The 27,955-nt window shown below is 45.0% G+C and overlaps 3 protein-coding genes across 3 annotated transcripts; 1 reads left to right on the top strand and 2 right to left on the bottom strand.

Annotated features, from left to right (window-relative positions):
• The first annotated feature begins 15 nt into the window (after nucleotides 1–15).
• Nucleotides 16–20,984, top strand: tprn (taperin). Its single transcript, XM_053411460.1, has 4 exons — nucleotides 16–2,308; nucleotides 15,479–15,674; nucleotides 16,735–16,859; nucleotides 17,135–20,984. Exons 1-4 carry the CDS (start codon nucleotides 131–133, stop codon nucleotides 17,195–17,197), a joined length of 2,562 nt encoding a protein of 853 aa, XP_053267435.1. The 5' UTR covers nucleotides 16–130; the 3' UTR covers nucleotides 17,198–20,984.
• ssna1 (Sjogren syndrome nuclear autoantigen 1) lies at nucleotides 20,968–24,128 on the bottom strand. The gene is made up of 3 exons (XM_053411462.1): nucleotides 23,687–24,128; nucleotides 22,107–22,306; nucleotides 20,968–21,456 (listed from the first exon to the last, which is right to left on the bottom strand). The coding sequence occupies exons 1-3, from the start codon at nucleotides 23,736–23,738 to the stop codon at nucleotides 21,364–21,366; spliced, it is 345 nt and encodes a 114-aa protein (XP_053267437.1). The 5' UTR covers nucleotides 23,739–24,128; the 3' UTR covers nucleotides 20,968–21,363.
• A 468-nt stretch (nucleotides 24,129–24,596) lies between these two features.
• On the bottom strand, nucleotides 24,597–27,693 carry LOC128424476 (casein kinase II subunit alpha-like). The gene is made up of 13 exons (XM_053410671.1): nucleotides 27,628–27,693; nucleotides 27,368–27,496; nucleotides 27,150–27,261; nucleotides 26,801–26,902; nucleotides 26,659–26,709; nucleotides 26,516–26,575; nucleotides 26,323–26,406; nucleotides 26,117–26,227; nucleotides 25,846–25,947; nucleotides 25,366–25,466; nucleotides 25,106–25,254; nucleotides 24,889–24,981; nucleotides 24,597–24,700 (listed from the first exon to the last, which is right to left on the bottom strand). Exons 2-13 carry the CDS (start codon nucleotides 27,466–27,468, stop codon nucleotides 24,597–24,599), a joined length of 1,170 nt encoding a protein of 389 aa, XP_053266646.1. The 5' UTR covers nucleotides 27,469–27,496; nucleotides 27,628–27,693.
• Between the last annotated feature and the right edge of the window lie 262 nt (nucleotides 27,694–27,955).

Genomic DNA, 27,955 nt, shown 5'->3' with positions numbered 1-27,955 from the left:
GACGGCGGGGATGAGTGTGAGGTAGCGGCGCTGCAGGTACAGTCACAGCCGGATACTGGTTTCACAGCCGCGGCGACACCGCCTCGGAGCCCCGGAGTCCTCCCCAGCCCTCTCCCAACAACCGTCTGCGATGTCCGGCGGAGGAGACGTTCGCGTCCTCCGCCAAGAGGCCGGGCAAGAGAGCCCGAGGATGCCGGCCTGGAAGCGAGAGATCCTGGAGAGGAGGAAGGCGAAGGGCGGCGGGTCTGGAGGAGCCGGTTCCGCGGAGACGAGCCCCGGCGGCGGTGCGGGGCCGCAGCGGCTTAACGGAGAGGTGACGGGGAGCGTGAACGGCAGCGGCGGCGGCGGAGCTGGAGGTGAAGGAGCCGAGAGAGACGGGGGACCGAGCGGCGGGTCCGGGCGGAACTACACCATCACCACCGCCAGCCAGCACTTCGCCCCCAACAACAAAGAGACGCGACCGGCGGCCGAGGAGACGCCGCCGCCCCGGGAGGAGAGCCTGGTGCTGCAGGAAAGCCTGGGCCCGCTGGAGGAGAACCCGTTCATCAAGCTGGAGAAGGAGCGGAGGAGGCGGCAGGACCGGGACAACGCCGCCCGCCCGGTGCAGCACATCCTTGAGCTCTACGGCAGCGTGCCCGGCATACGGACCATCCGCGCCGACAACATCATCATCATCGAGTCGGATCCGGATTACTTCCCGGAAGCTGGGGCGCTGAAACCCGGGTCCAAGTGGCAGCAGAACGGCGTGAGTAGCTACAGCTCCCTGAACGACCTCCTGGACCAGAGAGGCAGCGCGGTGACCGAGATCCGAGCCAAGGAGGTGGTGATCTATGACACCACGTTGAGCAGGAGCGAGGAGAACCTGAGCACCCTGGGCCGGACCGACCATGGGACCCCGCTGTACGACTCGGGTGAGGGGCCGGGCAGGGTGAGCCGGATGCTGCAGAAGTTTGACAGCAACTACGGGAAGCTGCAGAAGAAGTCCCACAGCACGGAGAACCTGCTGGAGCTGGACAGCAGCAGGCCGAGACTCTGGGCCAAGCCACAGCCAGATCTGGTGCCAAAGCCCAGGCCGGGCAGCCCGGGCAGCAGCCACCCGCCCTCGCCCATCTTCCAGAGTCCCCGCTCCCCCAAACCAAAGCCACAGCCTGCTGCCTTGGAGCCAGGAAGCCCCCAGCGTCCCACCACGTCCCCCCAGTCCGTGTCCTCCTTCCGTCAGCGGTTTGAGGACACTGGGGGTCGTGGCGCGGCCTCCAGAGATGAGCCAGACAGGGGGTCAACAAAGGTCACCAGAGAGCGAGACTGGGAGGCCACTGAGGTGTCGCCCCAACCCAAGGTGCCATGCTCTCCGGAGACCCGCCGTGCCCGTGCCGAGTCCCCCTCATGCCCCATCTCATCCAAGATGGCTCGTTCCACGCCTGACTTTGAGATCCGCCCCTCTCCGAAGCCAGACCTCAACCAGATTCCCGACGGGGACACTCAGGCTCGGGCCCTTGCGAACCTGCGCCTGCAGTCCCGCAACTCCTTCACAGTGATCCCCAAGCGCCGGCCCACTGCCTCGTCTGCAACAAGCAGCCCGGTGCCCTCGGGCCCGGTGAGGTCATCACCCTCTCACAGAATGGCAGAGGTGCCAGCAGTGCCAACCTCCATCGCCATAACACCCAGTCTGACACCCTCAAACAGGAAGGAGGAGAAGAAGCTGGAGAGGGTAGACCGCTCATCCAAGCCTGAACCACCTCCTACTGTTGCCACAAGTCCACCATCTCCTCCACCCTCAGAACCTTTATCTCCATCTCCTGCTCTCACCCCAGCTCCCTCCTCTCCACCTGCCCTGTCCTCACCCCCCTCCTCTGCGGCTGTCCCATCTTCACCCCCTTTCACCCCACCCGCCTCATCTTCCGTGTCCTCAGACCCTCTTCCCCCTGCTCTTCTCCCTTCTGCCCCCTCCCCTGCTCCAGAACAACCCCTCATGGATCAGCTGCCAGTCACAAATATAGATGACATTGAGGTGGAGCCCTCGCAGCGGGCCCCTGAGCCCAGCCCCATGGTGCAGAGGAGAAAGGGCAACACCTTCACTGTGGTACCTAAACATAGGGCGGACTCCCAGGCCCAGCCCAGCTCACCTGAGCCCCCACAGGAGGGCTCAACCGTGGCCCCCCCGGGCTCCACACCTCCCCAGGCCCCATATGCCAACCTGGGGTCCCTGCTGAAGAAGCGGTACCCAGCTGTGGAGGAGATCGAGGTCATCGGTGGGTACCAGTCTCTGGCCAGGTCCTGCCTCTCCAAGACCAGCTCCACGGGCAAGAAGGTGAGAATAAGAACTGAATTGACATGTTGCTCTCTGATTTGTCAAACTGTTTTCAGGATAAATTCATCGATTAGGTCACTGTGAAGCAGAAAGAGATTGTTCCTGCTTCTCAGATGTGAGGATTTACTGATTTTCTCTCTCGACTGAATTTCTTTGGTTACTTTTCAATATTTTCTGTCATTTTAAATACCAACTGATCAATCGCGCTTCAAGAGACTGATCAATAGTGAAAATAATAGTTATTGGCAGCCCTTATCCTCCAGAGAACCTGGTCATGCTGCAGAACACAGAGTGTAGTAGTAGGTGTCCTGACAGTCTCATGCAGCACACGTGCCAACTCTTCCCTGAGGAATCATTAAAGTTTCCTCTGATCTAAATTTAGTCGTCAGGCGTCCGACAGGAAAAGGATCTGTTTATGTTTTCATTTCATCTCCCCCCCTTTGCTTTTTAGGCAGCGTGTCCATCCACCTTATGGTTAATCCACTCAGTTGTTCTTCATGTGTGAGTGTCAGCATCAGATCTCCCGTCTCTTGACCTGCTCTCGGGGGTTCGATGCCACAGTGGATTGAAAATTGTTCGCACAGACACTTGGAACGACAAGCAGCAGTTTTTCTTTCCCGTAGATTGTCGTCCCACAAAAGCATGTTATTTGCTGCAGAGCACATTATTGGGTTAGGTGGCCCTCCGAGCGAATTGACCGAGCAAATTTTATCGAAGTTGTTCTCAGTTCTCAGGATTTGTCTCGGGGATTCAGGCCAGCTCTGACCTGTCACACTCTTTATCCCGTCTGTGTTTTTGTACGGAGCTGAGCTTTCCTCGGGCCGGGTCCTTAATCATAATTAAATGATAACAAAGTGTATGTTTGGGCCTCGCAGTTATCTAACAATCATAATCAGGTATCTGCTGCCTGCTCGGCGAAGGCCTTTCCTTAAATTGCTCCTGTTTCTTCTCTATTGGTGATTAATTAGATATCAGAGAATGTCTCTAATTAATTGTGCGAGTGCTGCAGGCGCTCTGGATCGGCCTGTGTGTGTGTTGCCGAGCAGCATTTTCAACATGTTGCTGATTAAGTAGAGGGAGCCAGTGATTCACAGCCAGAGGCTTTAATTTCTACTTTACGTAACACGTTTTATTGAGCTGGTTTCCATGTTCAGGGTGTGGAGCGTGGAAGCACAGCCGACCTCTCCTGTCGGCACGGAGGTTTCACTTGTTTGCTTGTTGGCTGGTTGTTTTGATGTTTGTCAACCTTATTATAGAAAAACTACTGAATGGATTCCCCTCAAACTTGGTGATAGGATGCAACCGGGGTCAGGAAATAACCCGTTAAAATTTGGGGCAATTGCTTTTTTGTAAAACAGTTTTTTTTGGGACTTTTTACCAATTTTCTTCAGATATAATTTGGGAACTCAGGCCTATTTAGAGGACTTGTGTCTATGAGTGCAGGTTTATTTGTGGTTTCATCAGGAGGTTGTTGGGCCTCAGTTGGCGGAGTTGGAACTAGAATGGCCCTCAGGGGACCAAACATCCCGTATGAAACTACATTTAAAATCCCCAAAAATATCCCATCATGCAATTTTAACGAAGTGAAATAAGTTTCCTGCATGTTCCCCTGGATCCGGACCAAAGTTTAATGGCTTCTTCCCTAACCCACTCTGCATCTTTCCACCAAGTCTTGTGAGTCTCCGTCCAGTTGTATTTGTGTTAAGCTGCAAACACACAAACCAACAACAACAACAACAACACTGCTTCAAACCTTCCTTGCTGGTTATGTTGAGCCCTTCTGGCAGCTCCTCGGTCCAGGGACTTTCTGGGGATTGACTGATGGCTAAGTGTGTTTTGGCCATCACGGTGATCTTTGCGATCATAATCAGATATGTGACACTTGCTTGGCAAAGGTGCTGCTGTGAATTGCTCCTGGCGCTCGGTCCTGTTCCCTTGACCCGGTCCGCTGTAATCCTCTGGCTCCCAAAGTAAATCTCACAACCTCTTACAACCAGAACAGGAAACTGAGCCGACTCATGATTCTATCAAGTGGAAACTCTGCAGCCAAGTGGATTTATAGCTTTTAACTCATTGGCAGCAGAATGGAAACAGAGAATGATATCCCATTATTTACATTTTGCAAACTAGGGTATGTATAAAGTACAGATTTGGTTTTGGGGGAGAATCTGTGGTATTTTCCAAACCATATCCCAAAATGAGTAAAGGAGGATGCCAGTATGTTTTAATCCCTGCACCATTGTGTTGCATCTTCTTGATGGACCAGGATTTTAAGACTCGTCCGCGTGAGCTGGTTGCGGGTGTGCATGTTTTACCGTGTGCATGTAGATTAGCCGTGAGCGTGGCCATGAGACAGGGACACATCTCATTTTGTCCTTGATGCTCTCAAACCAAACACTTTCTCCCTTTGTTGTCGGTCTGCTCTTCTTGGTCATCACCGAGGCCCAGATTTTTTTCCTCCTTTCTTTTCTGGGCAGGGCTGTGCAAGCAATTACAAAAGCATCGAGGCCTTGGCCTGGCCTGTATAATTTGTGTGGAATTTTTGCTCCGTGCCGCTTCTGTGTGAGAGCAGCCTCCGAGAACGGCCTCGGCTCAGGGTTCTGGTCTTGGATCTCTTTTTTTTTTTTTCAGCGCTCTTTTCTTTTTCCCAGCAAAACCAAACCATTTTTTATGAGTAGCTTGGCTGGAAGAGAATGTTCCGAATGCACGTCAGGACCTTGAGAACCAACGCAGATCATCAGCTCTTTTTCCAAATGCATTTTCCTCTATACCCTCTCTCCCTGATTTCTCAACCCACTCAACACTTGTGTGAGCATCACATCCAGCACATTTCCTTCCCGTACACTCCCGTCCATATCGCTGCACAAGCACCACTCTGCTTTGTGTTTTCTCTCCTCTACCCACAGTGCACTGCTTTATTCCTGTGCGGTGGTGGTTAATAAGGCCTGTCCCCTGGCTTCCAGCTTCCTCTGATCTCCTCCTGCTGTATTGGGGTAGGAACTGTGGAAGAGCTATGTAGGTCAAGTGCAGCTTCTTGTAGCGCATCACTCCGGAATTTGCATAAAAAAATCTACTCCGGCTTCCCAGTGAGGTGCACAGACCCGGACTGACTCGGTTTCAATCTGCACTTTGATTGGATCGGGATCTCTTGACTTAGCTCTGGCAGTATTGTCTGATTTATTTATTTATTTATTCATTTCACCCTTGTGGTGGACATGGCTGCTCTTTGTCGAGGAGGGGTGCAGCTGGCAGCGAGACATGGGGGGGAGTGGTTTGTTTTTGAAGTCTCTGCTCCCTCTGACTGGTTATTATGGGAAAAGGGAGACGGATCCATGTGTGACTGTAACATCCAGAGAGAGAGAGAGAGAGGAAGAGATTTCATGGTGCACCCCGCCTTTTCCCAGAGTTCATAGTTTCTTTGTATTTGAGCAGAATAACCAGTCAGTTTTTAAATGGACGTATGTTTGTCACTGAAAATGATGATTATTCAGACAAGGGACATTTATTCTACTGGTAGTTGGCCGTGGGTTTGATATTGTATTTAGTTTATATTAATCTTAAATTATCAAAAGCCTGTGATTAAATGAACTGTTGACCTGTTCGGTGCAGATCAGACAAACCGTGAAAGAGTCAGTCAAACGAAGACTGTGTTTGAGACTCAATTATAAACACAAACCAGTGTGATGCTGATCTTTTCATGTGTTCTGCCACCAGCACCAGTGACTCCACAGCTCCAGCTGATTCAGGGTTTCTCTCTGAACTGATAACTGGTTAGAAAACCTCAAGCAGAAAAGTATAAAGAGTGGAAATGTTTAGTTTTTGTCACTCCAAGTGGAAGTTACACAAACACAAAATCAACCATAGAAAGCAGCAAAGTTCCACTGAAGGCAGCACAGGTCGAAGCTCCGCCCATCAGCTAAGGAGGTTACGTTTTCACCCCTGTGCTTTTTTGTTTGTTTGTCTTTTAGAAGCATTACGCAAAAATTGAAAATGGGGCCAAGAAAGAACTAAGAAAGTTTTTTTTCCAGTGGCAAGTTGTGTTCTGTCAGTGGTTTGCTCTTTTGCCATTTTATCGGGACACAATCAAAGTGCCTTGCACGGCATTGTGGGATTACAGGTGACCATTGGAATGGCCTGTGATGCAATAACACGGTGGGTCAGCATCAGGTGAATCTTTATCTTTAGTGGATGAACGTCTGTGGAGGAGAGGATCATTATTGTGCTTTATGACAAGGAACAAGGAAAGAAACGAGGAAATGTTTTATGACTTGTTTTTTCTGCACTATAAGCAGTCAGACACTGTGGCGTCACCAGGCAGCTCCAGATCCACCACAACCAGGGTTCTCATGCTGTGAAACACCATTGACTCGTTCCATAAAGACCATCCTGTTGATTGACTAGCTACCTGAACACCTCTGACATGTTTGTGGGGGTGTGCAGGGAAAAATAGCTTTAATGAAATCACAATAGTGAAATTATAAATAATGAACGTTGACCATGTAAATGCATCATAAGAACATGGACACACTTTGCAGGGATTTTCCCTTGTGCGTCGGAGAGGGAGGCAAAGTGCAGTCTGATCTCATAATGCTCATTATCAGTTATTTTTAAGGGAGCTTATCAGTTATTGGCCTTGTTCATGTATCACTTGTCTTCAAAACTGTCCCATGAATGTGGATAAGAATGCTTCAAAACGAAAGGGCGAACCGGTGTTTTTTTATGGCACTGAGCAAACTCCTCTCTGTGCACGGATGTGAAGCTGCTTCCTTCACCGTGTTTAGAAAAGCCACAGTCACTTCTTCTACCTGTGGTTTAATGTCATGCACACAGCAGGTTAAAAATACCCAGACCTCAATGCTTAAAGGCTGAGTAACACAGGAAGGCCAATGAAAGGGCACACTCCTACATTTACATTGTGTGCGTGGACGTCAGGTGTGAAAGTCCATTGTGTTTAATTATTTACCTCCCGCAGACATTCCCCATCTCTCCTCGCTCACACTTCCTGAAATCCACCACTCCACCCACCCTTGTGTTTTCCCTTTTTTAATATGTAGTTTTCAAACTATCCTGAAAGCGTTGTTTTCCTTTATTGAGGCTGAGCTGAAGCAACAGGACAAAGTAGTTGAAGTTGTGATACTAACTTCAAACGAACCAAGAAAAACTGTTTACATTTTAGTTTGTTGCTTTATTGTACGTTAAAGATATTTATTGATTCTTGTCCCAGTTTGAAAAGCTCATTGTTGTAGTACTTTGTGTTTTTATAATGAAAATACTCACTATACCCCTCACAAAATACCCTATATAAAACAGAATCCAACATCTTGGCCAAGTAGCATTTTTACACCTCCAGCTTCTCTTTCAGCTCTGTGTTTGGTCTCCACCAGTTGCTGAGGGACATGTCTGACATCTTATCTGCTAAATGCTCCACCGGCTGTTTTTTGGAGCTGGACAGATAGTGTTGGCAATAATCCCTGAAAATGTCTGAATCAAATCAGTAAAGTTGTGGATCACAGAACTGAAACAATGAGGTTAAAGAGGATTAACGCTGCATAGAAGTGAGGGGAACTTATAACGTGGGCAAAAGTCTATTTCACTTCACTAGATCTTTGTTCAAATCCCACGAGCAACGTTAAGAAGGTCACAATGTCTTTGTGGTGCACAGGTTGTGATCTGTGCTGTTTCCATGATCGACAGGCCGTGCAAACATGGTTTCCTTTTGTAGAAGCTAGTTATTTCTTGCGGCGGCTGTGTGGCTATAGGTCGCGGACTCAAATGCCCTTTCTCACAAACAACCAGGCATTAACGCCCCCATGAGAAAACACAGGTTTCCCACACAGCCCTGCAGGCACACGTGCAAACCCTGCGAGGTAATTAGAATTCAGCCGGCAGAGCCCCACTATCACGGTCATGTTTAATTCAGTGTGTGTGTATCTTAAGAGTGCATGTGCGAGAGGAGCGAGAGACTAAGAGCCGAGGACGTTATAGATGAAAGTTTATAAAAAGAAACACAAGATCCGAGTGAAAGAAGCAGGAAGTGGTCACTGGACTTTTTAATACAAACTCTTGTGTTATTTTCCACCCTCTGCTTTGACAAACACACATCACTGTTGTGTGAGCCGGACGCTGTGTGGGAACTACTGCGTTATTCAATTTATTGTAAATTTTATTCAAATACACGGCAAAGAGTCCGTCTTCATGTAAATCAATCTTTCCTCTGTTTACACATTAATAGCGGCCATGTTGGTTTCTCTCTCCCCCCCCCCCCCGTCACATATCAATGGCGCCTGTAGCCAGGGCAACACGAGCCGTGGCCATTCTATCCTGTCATTACGACTCCAGGATAAGCAACACACTCCTCTGTCTCCCTCACACACACACACACAGACACACTATGTGATGTCAGGGTTGATATTGTGGATTCTTACTGGAGGATGTGAAGTTGTAACAAGGAGCAGTTTTACCCTGACAAGAAAAGAGCAGCGTGAAATTTAAACGTCATATTATTAAACACGTTTGAATGCGTTTTCCTGGTAAACATGTTTTTTTAATAAGCAAACTTAAATCTATGGGTTGAGAGTAAACATGTCTGAAGTTTAAAGGAGGGGTCTTATGTGTTCATGAGGCTTAGTATGAAGTCACGGTCACTTATTTCTCGAGGGCCCCTCTGAGAGTAAATGCTAAAGCTAACGCCCCATCTCGCCATATTCAAAGAAAACTACCTGGTTCCGCTCCAGAATTCATTGGTTTTTCCTCAGGACTTTCCCCACCCCATAATAACCCACTCAAAAAGTGGATTGACTCATTTCACATGCCAGGTGAGAAGTTTGCTTTTCTGATTTGAGTCACGTTCGAACACAATGGAACAAAAGAAACCACCATGGAGACCAGTGACCACGTTAAGGTGGTTCCTCTTCTTTATCTTTGACTTCAGTCCCTCTTTCAAACCCAGTGGTGACTGAGCGATTTTGAGATTTCTGAAAGTTCAATGTGAGCCTCCGCGTCTCGTTTGACACTTTGTCAAACTTTGGAAACGCATCGATGCTGCAAACTTCCTCCTCAAAGAGTTTCTTGTTGCAACATCTTCGAATGAGCACAAGTCTCCATTGTGTTTGCTTTGTGACGTTTTCTTTGAGACTCATCTTTGACCCGAAGTTCACTGACACAATAACCGCATCACTTCCTGAAACCCATGTGACCGTGGCCCATTATGGACACTGAGACACACCCATCGTCTGCATAGAATTCATATCCATATCCATAATCCTGGTCCAGTGCTCTGGATCCTGAGCCGTCCTTTGTCCTGGTTGTTGTCTTCAAGACACGCCCGACCATTCACACTCTGGTACCAGGTGAACCTTTATGTGCTGAACGCCCTGAACTCTCCCACAGCGTCAGCGTGTGTCAGGAGGAGATTGCTGATTGCGGGTTTTGATCTCCACCCTGTCGGTCTCACCTTTCATACACACAGTGCGCTCGGCTATTTCCGTCTGTGCCAGGTTTGCTCTTATCAACAGAAATGTTGTCAGGCGGCAGAGAACATTAAAACATTTCCTCTGATCTTAGGTAGATATTTAAAGAGTCGTTGTCACTAACAAGTTTGTCAACTGTGTCTCGTTTCTCGTCCAAGTCTGATTAATCTGATAATAAAAGCACAGGGAGACTTAGACACACACACACACACACACGCAGCTATGGCCAGCACACAATTACAGCCGTGACTCACACAATCTTGAGACATCGAAGTGTAAACACACATTTTCCTATTCGGCCCGTGCCACCAGCCCGGGCAGCAGGTGACACGAGTCCCAGTCACCAACACGTGTGAAGGCTTTTCTCTGTTTCCTCCATGTTGGGATACTGGCTCATTAATGGTTGTATCACTTGAGGAGTTCCACCTCAATCACTGAACTGGTTCAACTTCTGACTGTGGACTGACGTGACGAGCGAGAAGTGAAACACATGAGAGTCTGTACGTTTTGGACCTTTCAGCGTAGCTTACATCCGAAGAGGTTTCTCGGGCTGAGCTGTATTCTTAGCTCTGGTGTGAACGGACCTTTCATTGACATATTTACAGGTCATGGTTTTGTACTTTCATATATGTACTTAGTTTATCCCGTGTTCTCGTGTGTCGTCTCAGTTGTAAGATCAGTGAAGCTGTCGGCACTCCTAACTTGTATTTACTTTGAAGAATGAGTTTACTGGTTCGAGCACTACCCTGCACATGATTACAAATAATTAGGTCGGGTAAAACTTATATAAAGCAGGAGAGGCGTTTTTTATTAATACGTGTTTATAGTTGATAGTCAGAGAATCCGGTCTAATCTAATCAGGGCTGTAAATAATAAATTAATAGGTCCGATACAGTATCTGTAATGAGAGCACATTTTATTACCTCCGTCAAAGACGTTATGTTTTCACCCTCTGTCCATGAGTGTGTTGGTTTGTCAGCAGGATTCTGCCAAAGCTACTCAATGAAGTTCCAAAGAATTTAGTGGAAAGATGGGACGCGACCCCAAAAAGGACCCAGTCAACTTTTTGCAGGATCGAGACAAAGACGCAGATCCAAGAATATTTGATAACTTTCTTGAAGATTGCATCAAAGATTGTGCTTTTTTTACTTTGTTCTTTCTTTTTACATAATTTATGGATCTTGACGAAAATAATGCAGCACTTTTATGGAAATGATACCTATAACTCTGGGCTCTTGGTGTAGATGGAACTACAGATCCAGGTCTTTACTGCTACCGCTGTTGTTCGCTTTCTATGAATGTTTTGAATAAAAGTAGACAAAAGACAGGGCGTTCTTTGAAATGTGACCTGAACATTTTCTCCATCTGATCTTTAGAGCATCCTTCCTTTCCCTGTATGAGATCCTCTGGGTCACACCAGGGTGGATGTGCACCACATGCTTTGTTTAAGTACACGTACGAGGGCTTTATGATCCCTCTGTTCAGCAGCTCTACTCCTCAGCCGGTGCATTGTGGGGCTGTTCTAATATTATCTACCTGGCAAGAGATTAGCTCTAATCAGGCACATGGTCAGGCTCCTGCAGGCCGCTGTTCACCTGTGGTCCACTACGGGATCTGTAACATCCCACATTGTGTGGCGTGTATTTACCGAGAACTATATTTAATACACCAGAGGCATCAGATGCTTTTCGACACATGTGATAATGAGATAAATACAGAAACTTATTTTAAAGAAGTCTTGTGAACGTCATCTAAACTTGGGTGTGTGTTTGTGTAAGTGTGTGTGTGTGTGTTTGTCCATTCAGTAGAAACTACCTGTCTCCAAACGAGGACAGGCCATGCTGGGTGGCCTCGGGAAAATTCCTGGCACTGCCAATTGGCCGAGGCACATTCATGTCGACATAATCGTCTCATCTGCCGACTCTTTTCCTCCTCACTCACCCCCCCCCCCCCCCCCCCCCCCCCCCCCCCCCCCCCCCCCCCCATGTCCATTTATGAACATGCGAACAACAGAATAAAACACACAGCTGAAGAAAAGCATGAGCGAGGAACTTGTGGAACACATTTCTGCATCTGATGCGTCAGTGTGGTCGTGTAGGAGAAGCTCAGACAACCACGGAAAGTAAAGAAGTTTCCACAGAGAACAATATTTGCGTATCATCATTTTTATCATGCACCATTCCCGACAAGATTCTTAGTGTCTCTAAATCTTGTTTATAGTTACACACTATATTCAATTTTTTGACCCAGGCAGCTCAAGTCAACAAGTAACCTGTGATAAATGCCAGGAAAGAAATGAACCTTTTGATGCAAGATGTTTAAAACTTTCCAAAGCTCTTCTTATCTTATCACACACACACACACACTCAGGGTTTCCTGAACTTCCTTTAATAACAATATACACAAATCACAGGTGATCACCTTTTAAAGAATGACTGCAATAAATCACCAGTTTTAAGAACAAGCTGCTAAAACAACGTGATTTCTTCTCCTGTGCTGCATGGTAGTTGCATGGTAGAAATGTATTTATCATTTAATATCTAACCCAAGCTGACGCAAAGCAACAGCTTCTTACACACACACACACACACACACACACACACACACACACACACACACACACACACACACACACACACACACACACACACACACACACACACACCACACACACACACAAACTGCAGAGCACAGTCAGTCTTTGATGAACACAAAGCAAAACCAAAATAATTAGTCGGTCGATGCCACAACACTGTGTCTGAACAGCCTGTGCTGAGTGAGGAGACAGCAGGCCTGAGTGGGGCCCCTGTCGGCCTGAGCCGGGCCCCTGATGGCCGTCCCATAGCCCGAGGACAGACAAGCAGCCTTTTTTAATCTCGCGTAGATGAAGAAGACCCACAACACGAGCGAGAGAGACACGGTGTAAAGAAAACAGTTGTGTTAACCCCCATCTCTCTCTTCTTCTGTCTTCGTCCATTGTCTCTGAAACGGATCAATGCTGCAGCTAAACAGTCGGGACATGAAGTCAGAGACAGGCTAACGACTGAGGCGTTGCAGAGACGTCTCGTCTGAAGAGAGTCTCGTGTGAGCAGAGCAGACAGAAAGAAAAGTGAAAGACAGTGAAAGGGGATGCGAGCCTCTCGGCGAACCTGATTTATTGATAGACCCGCATTTGGCCTCCAGAGACTTCCTCCGAGACAGGAAGCCAGTTTAGCAAGGAAACACTTTCTGTGGTGTAAGATTCAACACGGGGACTTAAAAACAGGAGGTTTGGCTCTAAAAATAGTGTCTGTCTGGGACAGAGGGCTCTTTTTAAAGATGCTAACACGGCGTCAGAGCTTCAGTCTCTGCACAACATTTGAATTGTGTTGTGGATTGTGACGTTCTGGCTGCAGAAAGTGGAAAGAAAGACTCTGATGTTTTATTTAAAACCCAGAGGCTGAAAAGAGAGATCAGTTGGGGTTGAAACAGAATTGTTATCAGTTTCAGTTTGGTCGTTATTAAAAGCTCGGGGCTCTTAGTTACCCTCGTCTTTGAGTAGCTAGTAAATCTTTCATTTGTATAGTTTTTGCTCAACGTCTCGGCGAGAAATAAAAACATGAGACAAACCATCGAGCTGCTCAACCTGAACATCAGGTGAGTGAGAGGTTGAGTAGTGACTCATTGATAAGTTCACAGGGTTCACAGACAGATTAAGGACGAGAGTCTATAACGAGACTAATGATCTATAGATCTAACAAACAAGGGTTTATTTATAGATGCATAGGTTCAGGTCAGGACTCAACTGATCAAAGACACACGTTTTTAGATCAAAGACACTTGATTCAAAACTAGTTTACAGACTAAGATTCTCTAGACTGAGGGTCATGATCTAATTAATTAGAACTAAGGTTTATAAACTATGAAGGGGCATCGTAGATTTATATAGGGATAAGGGAAGAGAGTCGTAAAATATATAGAATGTATAGATTTAAAATGGTGGTCTACAGATTAAGGGGGGGGGGGGGGGGGGGGGGGGGGGTCTAGATTCCAGACGAGCGTCTAGAGATTAAGGACAAGGGTCCACAGGAAACGGAGTAAAGACCCAGCACAGCGACAGCATTCAGACTGTGACCCCCCCCCCACCTCGTATGGAATAAATTTGAGTTTGACTTGAAGGGGGCGTCCTGGTTATTGTCTGTAAACTCAAAGATGGTCTCATTTTCAACCTGTCCCACATCACAGTGATGGATCACAGAGAAGTCGTGAGGCTGATGGAATAAGCATTGATATTTCATAATGGAGATGATGTTATGAGTGAACTCTGCAGGGTCTCGAGTCGGAGGAGAGACTTTCTGTCTTGAAGCCTTGTGATGGAGATTAGGGCAGATTTAGATCACGGCCTTCAGAGTAGATGGAGCCAGGTACAGTAGGTTAAGAGCAGTCAGCTGATGGCATGGACAGACCTGTGTTTGTGTTTGAGTGTGTGTGTGTATACATGGGTACATGTGTGGCCAGAGTGCATCCATAGTAAGTCATTATAAATCATTCATGGTCTTTAACAACATGTCTGTGAAAAGCTCATATCCTCAGATTTTTATTGGCTAAGTGGTAAACCGGTCAGTTCTACTTGTAATAGGTGGACAGCAATCAACAGTCACCTTGTGCTTAATTGGACGTGAAGTTTCCAGATGTTAATCGCTCCAAAGTATTTGAATCCTACAGATGTTAGGACAGAAAGTGACTCAGCAGTAACTCCTCAGAGGAGCCATGGCTTCCTTCTGAAGGGATGAGACGTCTCCTGGGAGGAGAACCCGTCAGTCAGTGTGTTCACAGACAGCTTCGACCACTGAGGCCTCAAAGTGTAAGAGCCCGTCTCAGCCCACGGATCCGTGTTCAGAGACCAGTGAAGCATCTCCACACCGTGAGACGCCCTGAGACGATCAATCACAGAGAGCGAGCTCCTGCGAGGCCGCCACCTGTCCCACTCAGAGATCACACACAGCGGAGGAGACGCAGCCGCTGGAAGCTCTAAACAAACTGCAGCTGGCTCGGCAAGAATCCCCATTAAAGAGCTCCGATGAATAAGTTATGAGCCGCTTGTTTCATGTTGAGCTACAGCGGCGTTACAGCTCAGAGCTGAGGCACGTGATGAGGCTCAGCGCTGAAGTGTAATCACAGCAATAAGGAAGTAATAACCTGTTAATGTTTCATGGCTCCTCATTCAGCGGAAGCAGAGGGAAGTCAGGGTTTTGTTCAAATCCCTGATTCTGAACAAGATGTAAGATTCTGTGAAATGTGATCGCTGAGAAGTTTGGACTTTTTAAACAAACATTTCAACAAACAAACGGTGTGGGGGGGGGGGGGGCTGTTTTCAAAGGAAACTGGCTCCTGAACAAAGAGCTGGACAACACATACCATAAATAATTCCTCCGTTACAAATGGAATAACACTGTTTAACACTGTCAAAAAAGAGGGATTCTGTATTTTTGTAACAGTGACAGCAAATCTCAAAACATAAAGACAAGTGACTGTCGGGCCTTGTAACACAATTTGTGTAATTTAACAAAATTTAACGCAAAATGTCCTTTCATTTTTTGGGGATTGGATTGCTGAGTATTCGTCGTTATATACTCCGGGAAATTTACATATTTGCCCAAATCAAAGTTTTTGATAATGGCTGATTTATTGACACAATATTTTTGTCCTTTGTCTCTTTCAGCTCAACATCTCATTCAACGAGTCGAGTCTCCAGAGCACGTATGAGTATCCATCAGAGAACACTGCGTGGGACAGTGGGGACGAGGACGAGGACGAGGACGAGAGGGTAGCGGACGAACAGCCGAGCATGGTGGGACGCATCCACATCCCCCGGCCCAGCTTCACCAACTCGCCCATGCACTCCACCAACAGCAACGGTGAGATGACGAAAAAATCCAACTTGTATCCCGAGAAAATGGAAATAAATAAAACTGGTGTTCGGACGGTGATTTTTAGGAACACGCGACATCTATAAATAGAAAACACATGACGAAGAATATGAAATTAGAAGCGGGAGAACAAAACAAAAGGACACATTTATGCAGATAGGAAATTAAATAACAGGAACTAAAGTTTCAACGCAGATCAGAGAACAGCGATTATTGAATAAAGTCGATTCTCCGATGGAAAGATAAAGATGAAATGAGTTTACACCTCACAAGTCTTCAGTCGTCTGCAGACTGAAATGTTCTTGGAGGGAACGAGGGAAGTGAAAGTGGAGCTTCAGCACTTTCCCCTGATGGACCCACTGATGACCACATAAACAGATTAGCGATGCAACGTGAGCTCTGTGGATCCGTCTCGGTGTGACTGGTTTTCCGGTGGATTTTCAGGCTGGTTCTTCTTGACGAGATGCAAACTGGAGGAGAGCTGCTCGCCTGACTGCGTTTTGTTTTCTAATGCACTGATTTCTTGAACACCATTAACCATTTGAACCTTTTAACACAACACTGAATCACGGAGTTGAGTTTTACAGTTTTTTAAGCAGGTTTACACAAAAACTACAAATTTCAATGAAACTTATTACATTTTGGTGCAAATCAAAATATACATTTTGCTTAAAATCAGGAATTGACTTGAAAAAGAGAAAATTATATATTTGATATTTTTTCGATGAGGTTTTGCTTCCTTATAAAATTAGCTTCACTTCCCTCTTTGGTGCAAGTGTGGCCCAGTAGACTGGTGTGATGAGCGAGACCCCTCCTGGACAAACTCTGAACTGCACCAGAGAAAATTGTGGACTCATGGTTTCAACTCATCAGCTCGTTTACAAATACTCTTAACAATCAGCATCGTGTAAATCATTAATATGAGGACCTTCTTTTGTAAGTTGCCCATTTATGTACTTTCTAAACGCATGTTGAAGCCTAAAGGAAAAGAGATGGAGGAAGAATAAATGTGGATAACTGTGTGTTATTCGTCTCTTTGTTGTTTCAGACCTCTCCAGCTACATTCCCAAGCACTCGGTGGACTTCAGCGCCTGGCAGGAGCACAAGCACGATGACGGTGTTTACCAGGAGGACGCCGCGTCCACTCAGACGCTCATGACGGAGGAGGTTATGGTGAGAGAGAGAGAGCGAGAGAGCACAATATCGTCTCGCATAATAAAATGTTCTGATACTAAATAACTCTTTATACTAGATAAGTAGAGGAATAGTATGCATCTAAATAACAAATACAGATATTACTGTGATTGCTCATTACAATCAGAATATGATAACAAGTCAGTGGCAGATCAGTGAAATCCCACATTCAGGTGTAGGAGCACAGTTCCTGTGTAATTAACTGAGACGGACGTGGATTTAGAGTCTTCCTGAACGTTGTGTTTCCTCCTCAGCTCACGCCAGCGGACAGCTCCTCCCTCTCTGACTACAGCAGCGAGCCCGCTCTGTACTTCTGACCACACGGACCAATCAGCTGCTCTGTAGCTTGACAGCATCACACTGGTGGTGGGAGCCGACAGCAGCGGGAGAAGCAGAGGAAGTCACATCTGGGCCCGACCCGCCTCCAGCTCCACGTCATCTCTAAGCACATCGTCCTGATCAGAAAGGGAAAACCTTTTTTTTGCTGACTTCCTGCCACGGTGCCGCCACACGCCACGGGTTCGCCTGCGTATCAGCGCAGGACAGCGTTTCGCCAGGTGGCTGGTGTTTGAGCTCCACCTTCTTTTTGAACGAAAGCAGCTGGACTGTCTTTACCCCCCCTCGAGCCTGGACAGTTGATCTGTCGCCCCCCCCCACCCTCCTCATTCTTCGTCCTCTGACAGAATCACATGGAGACAGAACCTGGAGAGACGTCCTGTCTTCATCTCCAGACTCCGTCCACTGGCTTCACATCTCTCCTGCTTCCTCGTCTGCATCTCACCTTCTTCTTGGAGACGTTAATGGGCAAAGGGACCAAAACCCCTGAAATGAACAGGAAGCCGCCAGTGCCCGTGTGTAGGTATCACCACGGCCGCGGTGAGTTCAGTGTTAGCATGGAAACATGTCATTCTCCAGAAGCGAAGGTCCTGGAGGACCAGTGGGCTTTCATATAGCAGCTGGATAGCAGACTCAAACAGTGAAGAACAAAAAAAGGTTAAAGGGTGCCACAAATGTAGTTTTATTGTCTCTCTTTGTTTTTTGTACCTGCATGTTTTAGTTCCGACCAACACCTCCATGGGTTCTCTTACTGTAAAGCTTCTCTATGCCTTTTAGTTTTGTACATTTTGCAGCAGACTATGCTGTAGTGGAGCTGCCGGACATTTGGTAGACGAGTCAAACAGCGAGCAGACTTCAACACGCTTCCTCCTTTGGTGACGGGGGAGGAAACATATGCACCCGGGGGAGATTTCTGTCAACCAGTAGCAACTCTGAGCCCCGATCACATGCTTAAAGAAGTGACCTTGGCCAATAAATGTCTGTACGTCCGTAACGCTGGTGACAAAACAAAGCAACATACTGTAGAATGTTTCTGTATAATCCTCTCTTTCAAAGTTCTCTGTGTCACGTTCAGAGACTGTATCTAAAGATGGCGTCTCCGCCTCCTGCCACGATCCAGACATTAAGCCAACATCTCCCAGCACTGCCATTTTGTGCCGATGATTTGAGCAAGAGTCTGTGTCCGGATCTCTGTCCTCTACACAGTAAGCCCCTAAATATTGCCCTTTGCCCCCAGAGGCTAATACATCATCAGACGTTAGCTGACGAGCTCTGTGATTGGTGCAGCAGTGATCGGGGGTGGAGCTGCTGTATCGAGGTCCCGCTGATGTACGTGATTGACCAATCACGAGGCGGTCTCAGCTGTCAATCATGACGTTTAATAAGAACTACATAAAATGAGAAATTTTGTTCAGTCCATATATCACCCATTAACATGAGAGAGGCAGAGTTTATAACCTTTACTGTAGCCAGCCACCGGGGGGCGATGGAGATGCTTTGGCTTCACTTTAGGGGATCGGTGATGTCGGCCATCTTTATATACAGTCTGTGGTCACGTTTTTGAAAAGCTGTCGGACGTCCTGACACTTTTCTTTTGGCTTCTTGTGTATTTATTCCTGCTTCAAGTTGAAGTTTGCATGTCTGAGACCTGTTCATGTACAAAAAAAAAACTTTTTGTAAAGAAAACTTTGCTGGTATTGGTAAAAAACGGACGGGTCCAAACAGGCCCACTGGATCTTTCTTATCTTTATTTTTATTTCTTTTCTTCCAGTCGGACCTCATGTACTTTAACATTCCCCAGAGAAAGACTCCGCTCCATTGAAGTAATGAAGGCAATGATGATCACGATCATTCATGATGTTTGTGAGAGCGAATGTGAGACCGTGTGTGTTTGTGTGTGTGTTTGAAAGGATGTGATGATTTTTTTTAATTAAGATTTGTTTTATATCCAGTACAAGAATGCTCCACGTTTCCAGATGATTTTTTATTTTAATGAAACTCATAATGCCAACTGATTTAGGTGTTGCTGTGACAACCTCACACTCATTCTTCACCCCTACGGCCAGTATTGTTGTACAGTTTCCACCTTGTTTTCATAATTATGACGGATTTTGCAGTTAGGAGATGAGATTCTGTCTTTGTCCGATGATTTTAGGAAATGACCTGTTTGGAGTCGTGGATGTTTTAAGTGTCTCTGCACTGTCTTGCTTGGAGCTTTGATTTGAGGGATCAAAGGCGACGGGGGAATGTGCACTAACAGAACCAGAGCTCAGGAGTTCTGTTCCGAAAACAACAGCCACTATTCGCATCTTGTTATAAAACCACTCGAATCACGATGAATGAATTGGTCTCTGGGACTCAACTCTTCAGTCGTACGTGATGAATGCACTGCCGATGATGCCATGTCCATGTTTGTATATCGTCTGCCACAGCCTTGCATGGAAAGTCTTATGATTGTCAGCCTTTGCCACTGTGACCACAAACAGTCCACAGGGAGGTTTCCACCGTAGACTGTAAATGAAAATGGACGACGAGTCTCCGAAAAACAGAAACCACCTTTGAGAAAAATCTCCCATCTACTAACCTGGAGCCACCAGGGGGCGACCAAGATGATTGGGCTTCACTTTAAGGGAGCTGTCATGTCATCCATCTTTATTTACAATCTATCGTTTCCACACGGGTCCAAATCTCACGTTTGACCTTAAATTGCCTCGAGAATTGATGGTTGTTTTTAACATGCATGTATTTAACATTAGTGCAAACTATTTGGAAACCATGCTACTGTGTTTTAGAAGGTTGAATGTATTCTTAATATTTCCAAGTGTCCATTAAATTCTGATTCATTTTAGTGGAGTGAAAATCTACGAGAAGACTTTTATTATTTAGTTTTAAAGTTCACAGCGAAGATCAAGTTGCTTCATAATCCAGTAGAGCTGGTTTCAATACTAAATCTACTTCAGAGATTGTTTTTCATATCTTTCTCTGACAAGAAATCTGTTTAGAATCAGAAAAGAGCAGAATAAAGAAGGTTAAAGAAATAAAGATGATACATATGTACACAAATTTGAAAATAAGTTGAAGGAGAACTTTTCAAATTGATCTGCACCTAAGTACATTACCATGAAGTGAAATCCCATAATGACTTATACACTTATTAGGTTTCAGGAGTCTGTTCTTAGGTTTTCACACCATGAGTGAGTGGATGGAAACTAAGGTTTGCTTGAAACAGTAGAAAAACAAACCTGTGCAGCACGTATTTTAAATATTCAGCTACAATGTGAATTCCACTCTCGGTGAAGTTCTGGAGCTGAAGCTTCTGCACGACTTGTCCTCGTCTGAGGTGAATCTGCTCTGGAGAAGCTGCTGGAGTCACGTGACGCTCCTGTGGACCCCAGAGAGGACGTGGACTCTGTGGGAACCTGCTTCCTGTCTGTCCTTCTCTGAACTGAGGGACTCAAGAGGCACAATGGATTGTGGGAAACTTCACCGACCATCTTACACCAGCAAGAACTTTTCTGATGACACACACATTCTGTCCCTGCAGTGTTTTCTCTTCTGACTCCTTCTGTGTTGGTTGCACTGTGGTAGAAGCTCCGTCACGTTCCTTCTTTACCCCCCCCCCCCTCGTTTGTAAATCTACATCGCAGCAGATGTGCTTACTGTAAAGTTATCGTCGATTCTGGAAAATTTCAATAAAATACAAAAACAAAGTGATGTCATTACTTGTACAAATGAAAGCTCAATAAATAGATGACTTGAACCAACAAATTTATTTTTTATGTCTTTTTATCCTCGTGAATATTTTAGAGTCGGAAATCCAAGATTCAAAAATATTATATAACATGGACAGGAACTCTAGAGGCCGACTGACTTGTTATTTCGGTCATTGACCTTTTCTCATACAAACATATCAGCCAATATGTCAAAGTCAACCAATTTTACCCCCTAATGTCAGTATTGTACAATTCATGCTTGTACAAATATTAGAATCTGCACTGATGAGTGTTTTGTTTAAAACAAAGAGTCATGATAGTAAGAAATACATTTATTGGAATAAAGAATTAACATTTCAAACATAAATATTCCAGCGTGGAGAATAAACTGAATAAAAAGTGCTGTGGTCAGAGCGAAGGACGTCTAGCTGACATCACTGCTCCTTCCTCCGAGACTCCGAGGCTTTACTGTGGCTTCCTGCCTCCTGCTTCAGGATGCTGAGCTGAGCCTGGGAACTCTCCAGGATCTGTGAGAGGAACACAAGTTACACACATCATATTCAACATACTGTAAAAACTACAAGTTGTATGAGCTGATGTTGTGGTGCTGCGCTGTGGAGGTACTCTAAACAGGGTGGAGACTGATGGCTGACTTGTTGTTCTTTAATAAGAGCAGCTTAGGAGTGTGTTTGCAGTGATTAGTGTGAGCGGGGAGTTCAGCTTCAGAAAGTGTGGGGGGGGGGGGGGGGGGTACCTGAGTGAGATGAAACTGCTGCAGGAGGGAATGATGGAGAATCCAGTACAGCTCATAAAGTAAAATAACAGTGTAGCAGAGTTACTGTATCAGCCTGAATCTCCTGTAGAAGCCTGAAGTAAATTATGTTTTGAATGCATCAGGTATGCCATAATAAATCTACTGAGGCCTCTGTCATCACTCACTAACACGAGTTTCCTGCTGAATATTGGAAATTAAACTCTGGTTTTAATAACTTATACTTCTTTTTAACTGATCCACAGTTCAGCTGAAGCCGTGACTCTCAGGCAGTTAAACTGGTCAGAAAACCACTAACACCCACTAGCGGGACTTTTGCTCTGAAGTGGGAATGAATACGATCATCGTTCGCTCTCGGGTCAAAAGACTCTGCAGTAGAAACTGGAAAGGAAGCCGGACACGCACCTTGGAGTAGGCAGCCTCGGACTCGGCGATGGTGCGGTCCAAGGTGGCGCGTTTGGCGTATCTCTGCGCCAGGCTCTCGTTGAGTCGGCTCAGCTTCTCCGTGAGGACGCGGACGTCGTGCTGCACTCGATCCTTCTCCGCCTCCTCGTCTCTGGTCTGACGGTCGTCCTCGTCACGACTGTGGTACAGGTCCTCGATACCTGACAGAGACAAGGAGGGTTTATTAGACCATTTGAAATTCAAGGATTTTATTCATCACTGTTAAATTAGGTCAGAAGTAGTATGAAGATCTCACCTGCAGAAATTGTGTCACGTGTTATCTACATAATACATTTATTAGTATTTTAAGAAAATGATAGTCAGAGCCCAAGCATTATTTAAAGTATATCTAACACATTCATTGGTATCAAATGCTGATATGTATTCATTGTTTGCCTAAAATGCATAAAAATACAGATTTACTATAATAATAGCAAATCTCTTTTTTTTAAAAATATATAAATACACTAGAGTTTAGATTGATATGCCAATTAAACACAATGATCTCAATGTTAAACTCTTATACTATCAAATGCACTGTGTGAGTCTGTGTGAGTGATTCCCAGATGATAGACGGGTGTAATCTGTAGTGGGAGTTAATCTGATTGCAGTGTCGGCTGAAGGTCAAAGAACTACAACCAGCAGAGCAAAGTAGACTCATAATCTGTTTCAGTGAGACGAGGGACTGAGCCACAGTTCGCTTTACGCCTGAAAACACAGTGAGAGGGGAGAGGACATATTCTTTCAGGTGTAAACTCCATAGCGGGTTCAGATTAGTTTAATTCTCTGTGCAGTGGAGACATCATCACAGCAAGGACACACGAGTGTGTCTCCGGAGCCACAGTCTGGAGGAGACGGGTTATACCATCACGTCACAGGTTCATCTAAAACAACAGCTGTGGATTGGATCAAACTAATGGTGAAGACAAAAGTTCAAAGTCCATTTTATTGTCAATTCTTCCATATCTGTTTCTCTCTCCCCGGTGACAGAACATACAAGTAAGCGACATATTAAAGTACTCAAAACATACTATTCAGTAGGACACAGTACGACACAGTATACAGTAGGACACAGTACTCAGTAGTACACAGTAGGACACAGTCATAAGGCACAAGGTGGATAGGATGAGAGTGCAAATCAGAATAGTGCAGGAAACTTCATGGGAGATAAAGTAATGTACATGTACAGGATGTAGTAAATAGGTAAATATGTAGGTGAAGATGATAGCAGCAGTTGTAGTATGATACAAGTATTTACAGTAAAACGTGTGAAATTACTGCAGAGGTGAATGAACTGTAGGAACCTGATGAACTTGTTGTCTCTCAGGTCATTTTACTAAAAGAAGATAGTCGACCTCAGCTCGGACCTCAGTGTCATGGGGCTGAATAGAGGACGTGGATGTGGCTACACCGAGAAAACACCGGGGACAGGAAAATCTTCTTCTACAATATTAAACTATGTGGTGAGAACTACAACAACCCAGCTCCCATGATGCTCAGCGACTGTTAATAAAAGCTCATTAGCAGATGAAGTCACTTACATTTAACCAGCTCGTTGTTGTAGGTCTGAAGAGCAGCAGCTTGTTGGGCCATGTTTACGGTCAACCGCGGTGAGGGAAGCTCGAATCCAGAGAGCGGAGAGTGTGTCTGCCTTTGATCACACTCTGCCTAGACCCAGCTGCCTTTGATGTCACTGTGTTTCGACCCAGCTGCCACGATTTGGGCTGCTGTCCCTCGTTTACCGGCGGTTAATGCTAATGCTAACTAGTCCCCGTTACTTCCTGGATGAAACGGTCCGGTTGGTTTATCTTGTTCTTATCCCGTTGTTTTGATGGAAGCTTAATTACAGGTTAATATTAAAAGTATTTGTATTTCTGCGACTTCCTCCTTCACGGCGGTTTCCCGGGCAACTGAACGTAAGCAGCCGCCGGATGTGATATTTGATTTTACCACTAAGACCCGCCTTTACCCGGCCTCTAATTGGCTCAATCTGACATTGTGATGATTTCACAACCAATCATTGGTCTTCATGTCTGAACCTCAGCCAATGCGAGTCCGTACAGTCGGCTTCGTCGTCTTCTAGATCCTTCTGCTTCATCCCTCTAGCCCTCTCTACTGGCGATGTCCAGAAACTGCTGGATCAAAATAACATTTACTTATTTTCTTACATTATTTATTTGAATATGTGGTTTGCCTCACGTATATCATTAGGAATAAAAATGAAAACATATGTTTATGAACTGAATGCTCCGGCTCTTTATTGCTGCTGCATTCATGCTGTATTCTACAGGTTAGTAGTGGGTGAGAGTCACCGACATTCACTTCTTAAAGCTTAGATTTATCACCACGAGTGCTATTGAGACATATTGATGTCTTAATTATTTTTGTTAGACTGTTAAAACTGCCACACAGTTTGAGATCGTTGCATTAAACCCAGGTGGGGAAGTTGCTTCAGGTTGGGGCCCCTGTGACTGCAGAGACCTGTGTGGCCAGACTGTTGGGTGAAGAGAGGACAAGTGATCCAGCCATGTTAGCCAGTGGCTGTGAGGAGGACATTGAGGTGATGCCTAGGAGAGACGGGAGACGTGTTAATCAGTTGGAAGTGTTTGTATTTACATGTCAACACAATCTTGATTCACAGATAGATTTGAAGCCATTCACAATCTATTTTTAATTGCAAATTACCCATGACAAAAACAACTATTCCTGCTCCTAAGGGCGGCTCATTCCAGAGAGGATTACTCCCCGGCCATCATGCTTGAAGAGCTGACTGGTGTGGAGTTTGCAGCCATCCCTCCTGGAGTGGCCCCCGTTCCCTGAGCTTTAACGATAGGATCTGCGAACACAAGTGGATTTGAGCAACTCGTAAACCAAATTCATGTGGTGACAAGAATCGAGCAACTTTAGTGCACAAAAAACATAGGATGAGCAGACAGGGTGATAACAAACAGCGATCTTACAGAAGTAGGGATGATCCATGGCCTCTCTGGCCGTGAGACGGGCTTGGTGGTCGTAGCGCAGCAGTTTGTCCAGGACGTCTAAAGCTTCTGTGCTGACCAGGTGCTGGTTCTCACTGTGCACAAACATCTCCCAGCTTTTGCTGGAGTGTCTTGAGATCAAACCAGGGACAGAGTTATATTGTGATGTATTCATGAGCCCAAATTGTGCTAAAAATATACAATGATATTCAAATTGAGGTCATACAACCAAAGTGTTCTACCCTCCAAGAATGTCATTGAACCATGGATCCAGTTCAATGTTGTACTTGTCGATGTAGTCGTACAGGGCCTCTGTGCCGAGAACTTTGGCTATCCGCACCAGCTGAAATTCAGGAAACACAGATTTCAAAATGTTTAAAGATACATACAGACATTTTCTGAATCCCGAGAGGGATATTTATGGGTATGAATTTGTATGAAGTTTATATCTCATGACAATAAAGTGGTCTGAATATAGATTTATCTATTATAAAATCTATCAGAACCAGTGATCTTCCCTCTGTAAGTGTTACCTCTATGATTAATTGTTTATACTAATATGCAAAATAAAAAGATAAACCGTTTCTGGCAAAACTTGATCATGTACAGGCAAAACCAGTTTATATTCTGTACGTAATTTATGTATACTTAAAACGTTGTACTATTAGGCCTAAACACTGCACTGCTTGAGCCACAAGCTCTGTAACCAGAGTTCTTCATACCTGATCGTAGTTGTCATATCCGTGAAAGAAAGGCTCCTTCCTGAAGATCATGCTGGCGAGCATGCAACCCAAACTCCACATGTCCAAGCTGTAGTCATACATCTACAAAAATATTAAAAGGGGGAAATGCTTGAGGTGGCTATGTGAACATTAAGAGATAAAGTTTGAAACAATGTCTTTCCTCTTGAATAATATAAAACCTAACTTGCATCTTGGCCAAGTTAGACAAACTGGCATGATTTGACATGCAAGATAAAAATGTGAGGCTCACCTGGTAATCTACCAGCAGTTCAGGTCCTTTAAAATACCGGGAGGCCACTCTCACGTTGTATTCTTGGTTTGGGTGGTAGAATTCTGCCAGACCCCAATCGATTAGACGGAGCTGGAAGTTAAAAAATTGAATATAATTTAGATCATCATATTGATATCACAGGTGAAAGATAACATTAAGAAAATGCTTGACGCAATAGACAATACCTTTCTTTGTTCGTGATCAATCATTACATTATGTGGCTTGACATCTCTGTGCATTATCCCCATACTGTGGCAGTAATCCAGGGCCTAAATGGTAATGGATGAACAATAATGTGTATCTTGCAAATGTTAAAAGAACCAATGAAGGCCATAGCATAAAACGTTCAGTAAATATTCAGTATAAAAAGCTGTTTACCTTTAGGATTTCATACATGTAGAACCGTATGTCGAAGTCAGATAGGGTTTGGTACAATTGCTGTAAAAAAAAATATATATATGAATTTGAATTTATATATTTGTATAAATATCGATATATTTTTGTATTCACAGATTATAAACCTTGAAGTCTGTGTTGTTCACATGTTCAAAGACCAGAGCAGGAGTCCGTGTCTGATAAGGAGGGGAAAAACATCGGTTTGTTTATATATGTATTAAAATATTAGTCCAGAATTGACACTGTGCAATAAGGAGAACAAATTACCCCGGGATCTTTGACGATATCTAACAGTGAGATGATACTTGGGCCACCCCTCAGATTCTCCAGGATCTTTATTTCCCTCTTGATTTTCTTTTTCTTGACTGGCTGTGAACAGGGACGGTTTGGTGAGGTACATATAATCCCCAATAAAATGAAAAACTATTAGATTCAAGATTCAAGATTTTTATTGTCAAATGCACAACAATAACATTAAGCAGTCGCTGGCAGTGAAATGCTTGAGTCTCAGGCTCTCTTCTAGCAATGCTCAAGTAATTACAACCTATAAAATAAAATAAAATAGAAATAGTATTAATTACAGTTAGAACAGCGGGTTGAGTGATTATCTTCATACCTTCAGTATTTTGACGACCACTTTTTCATTGTTTGTGAGGATTATGGCTTCAAACACTTCACTATAGTTGCCTCTCCCTAGTTTTCTGACAAGCTGATAGTCGTCTTGGTTTCTTAAACAAAAGAAGAAGAATATAACAGTCAGTTAATCTTTAGAATATTTCCCCAACAAAGCAATATAAAACAAATACGGCAAACAGTCCGATCAATTAGCCTTACCCCCATTCAACAACATGGGACTCATAGTCCCAGTATTCCCGAGGTCTCTGTGTGTTTACATCAGGGTAAACTCGAGAGCGGCTTGGAACAGGGCCAGACATATTCTACACCAGATCTTCTCTAAATCTCCTAAACAATAAAACAAACAAATTCATTACAAATACAGCTAAACAAACCAGGTAACCATTTACTGGGCATCCTTACAGCTACTGTAAATGATGTTGTGCGATTATGAATAATTATATAGAACAACACTATACCTGGGAGGATCCCTCCAAGATTATGGTGATAGATGAATTGGAACAGGGTTGGTTGAGATGCCTTTATGATAGGAAAGCTACAGGGGCACGCAGATATTTAAAACAACAGTTAGAGCTTGACACAGCTGTACAGCCAAAGCACAACCTCTGTCCTGTATTATTGTGTATACATTTATATCATGACACATTTAGAGGAATTTATTCTCGTACCTTAAGTTTGCTTGTCAATTTGTATATAGTTTGATACTCGTTGCTTGGAGTCACAGTGTCTTAAATGAAGGGGTTGTGTGCTACTGGAATATGTGATGAAATGTTACCTATTGTTTTC

Source organism: Pleuronectes platessa, chromosome 19 (genome assembly GCF_947347685.1).
Source record: "Pleuronectes platessa chromosome 19, fPlePla1.1, whole genome shotgun sequence".
NCBI classification, from domain to species: Eukaryota; Metazoa; Chordata; class Actinopteri; order Pleuronectiformes; family Pleuronectidae; genus Pleuronectes; species Pleuronectes platessa.
Note: the sequence above shows the minus strand (reverse complement) of the source record. Positions and strands in the feature narration are given on the sequence as shown.

What these genes read in the sequence shown, in the direction of transcription:
- LOC128424476 (XM_053410671.1), bottom strand. Translation starts at nt 27,468, where the DNA reads ATGTCTGGCCCTGTTCCAAGCCGCTCTCGAGTTTACCCTGATGTAAAC. An exon ending in GATATGACAACTACGATCAG is followed by an intron (nt 25,467 to 25,845) that starts GTATGAAGAACT and finishes CCTGAATTTCAG; the next exon opens with CTGGTGCGGATAGCCAAAGT. An exon ending in TTCAAGCATGATGGCCGGGG is followed by an intron (nt 24,701 to 24,888) that starts AGTAATCCTCTC and finishes GCATCACCTCAA; the next exon opens with TGTCCTCCTCACAGCCACTG.
- ssna1 (XM_053411462.1), bottom strand. Translation starts at nt 23,738, where the DNA reads ATGGCCCAACAAGCTGCTGCTCTTCAGACCTACAACAACGAGCTGGTT. An exon ending in CAACAACGAGCTGGTTAAAT is followed by an intron (nt 22,307 to 23,686) that starts GTAAGTGACTTC and finishes TGTCTCTGTCAG; the next exon opens with GTATCGAGGACCTGTACCAC. An exon ending in CCGAGGCTGCCTACTCCAAG is followed by an intron (nt 21,457 to 22,106) that starts GTGCGTGTCCGG and finishes TTCCTCTCACAG; the next exon opens with ATCCTGGAGAGTTCCCAGGC.
- tprn (XM_053411460.1), top strand. Translation starts at nt 131, where the DNA reads ATGTCCGGCGGAGGAGACGTTCGCGTCCTCCGCCAAGAGGCCGGGCAA. An exon ending in CCAGCTCCACGGGCAAGAAG is followed by an intron (nt 2,309 to 15,478) that starts GTGAGAATAAGA and finishes TGTCTCTTTCAG; the next exon opens with CTCAACATCTCATTCAACGA. An exon ending in TCATGACGGAGGAGGTTATG is followed by an intron (nt 16,860 to 17,134) that starts GTGAGAGAGAGA and finishes TTTCCTCCTCAG; the next exon opens with CTCACGCCAGCGGACAGCTC.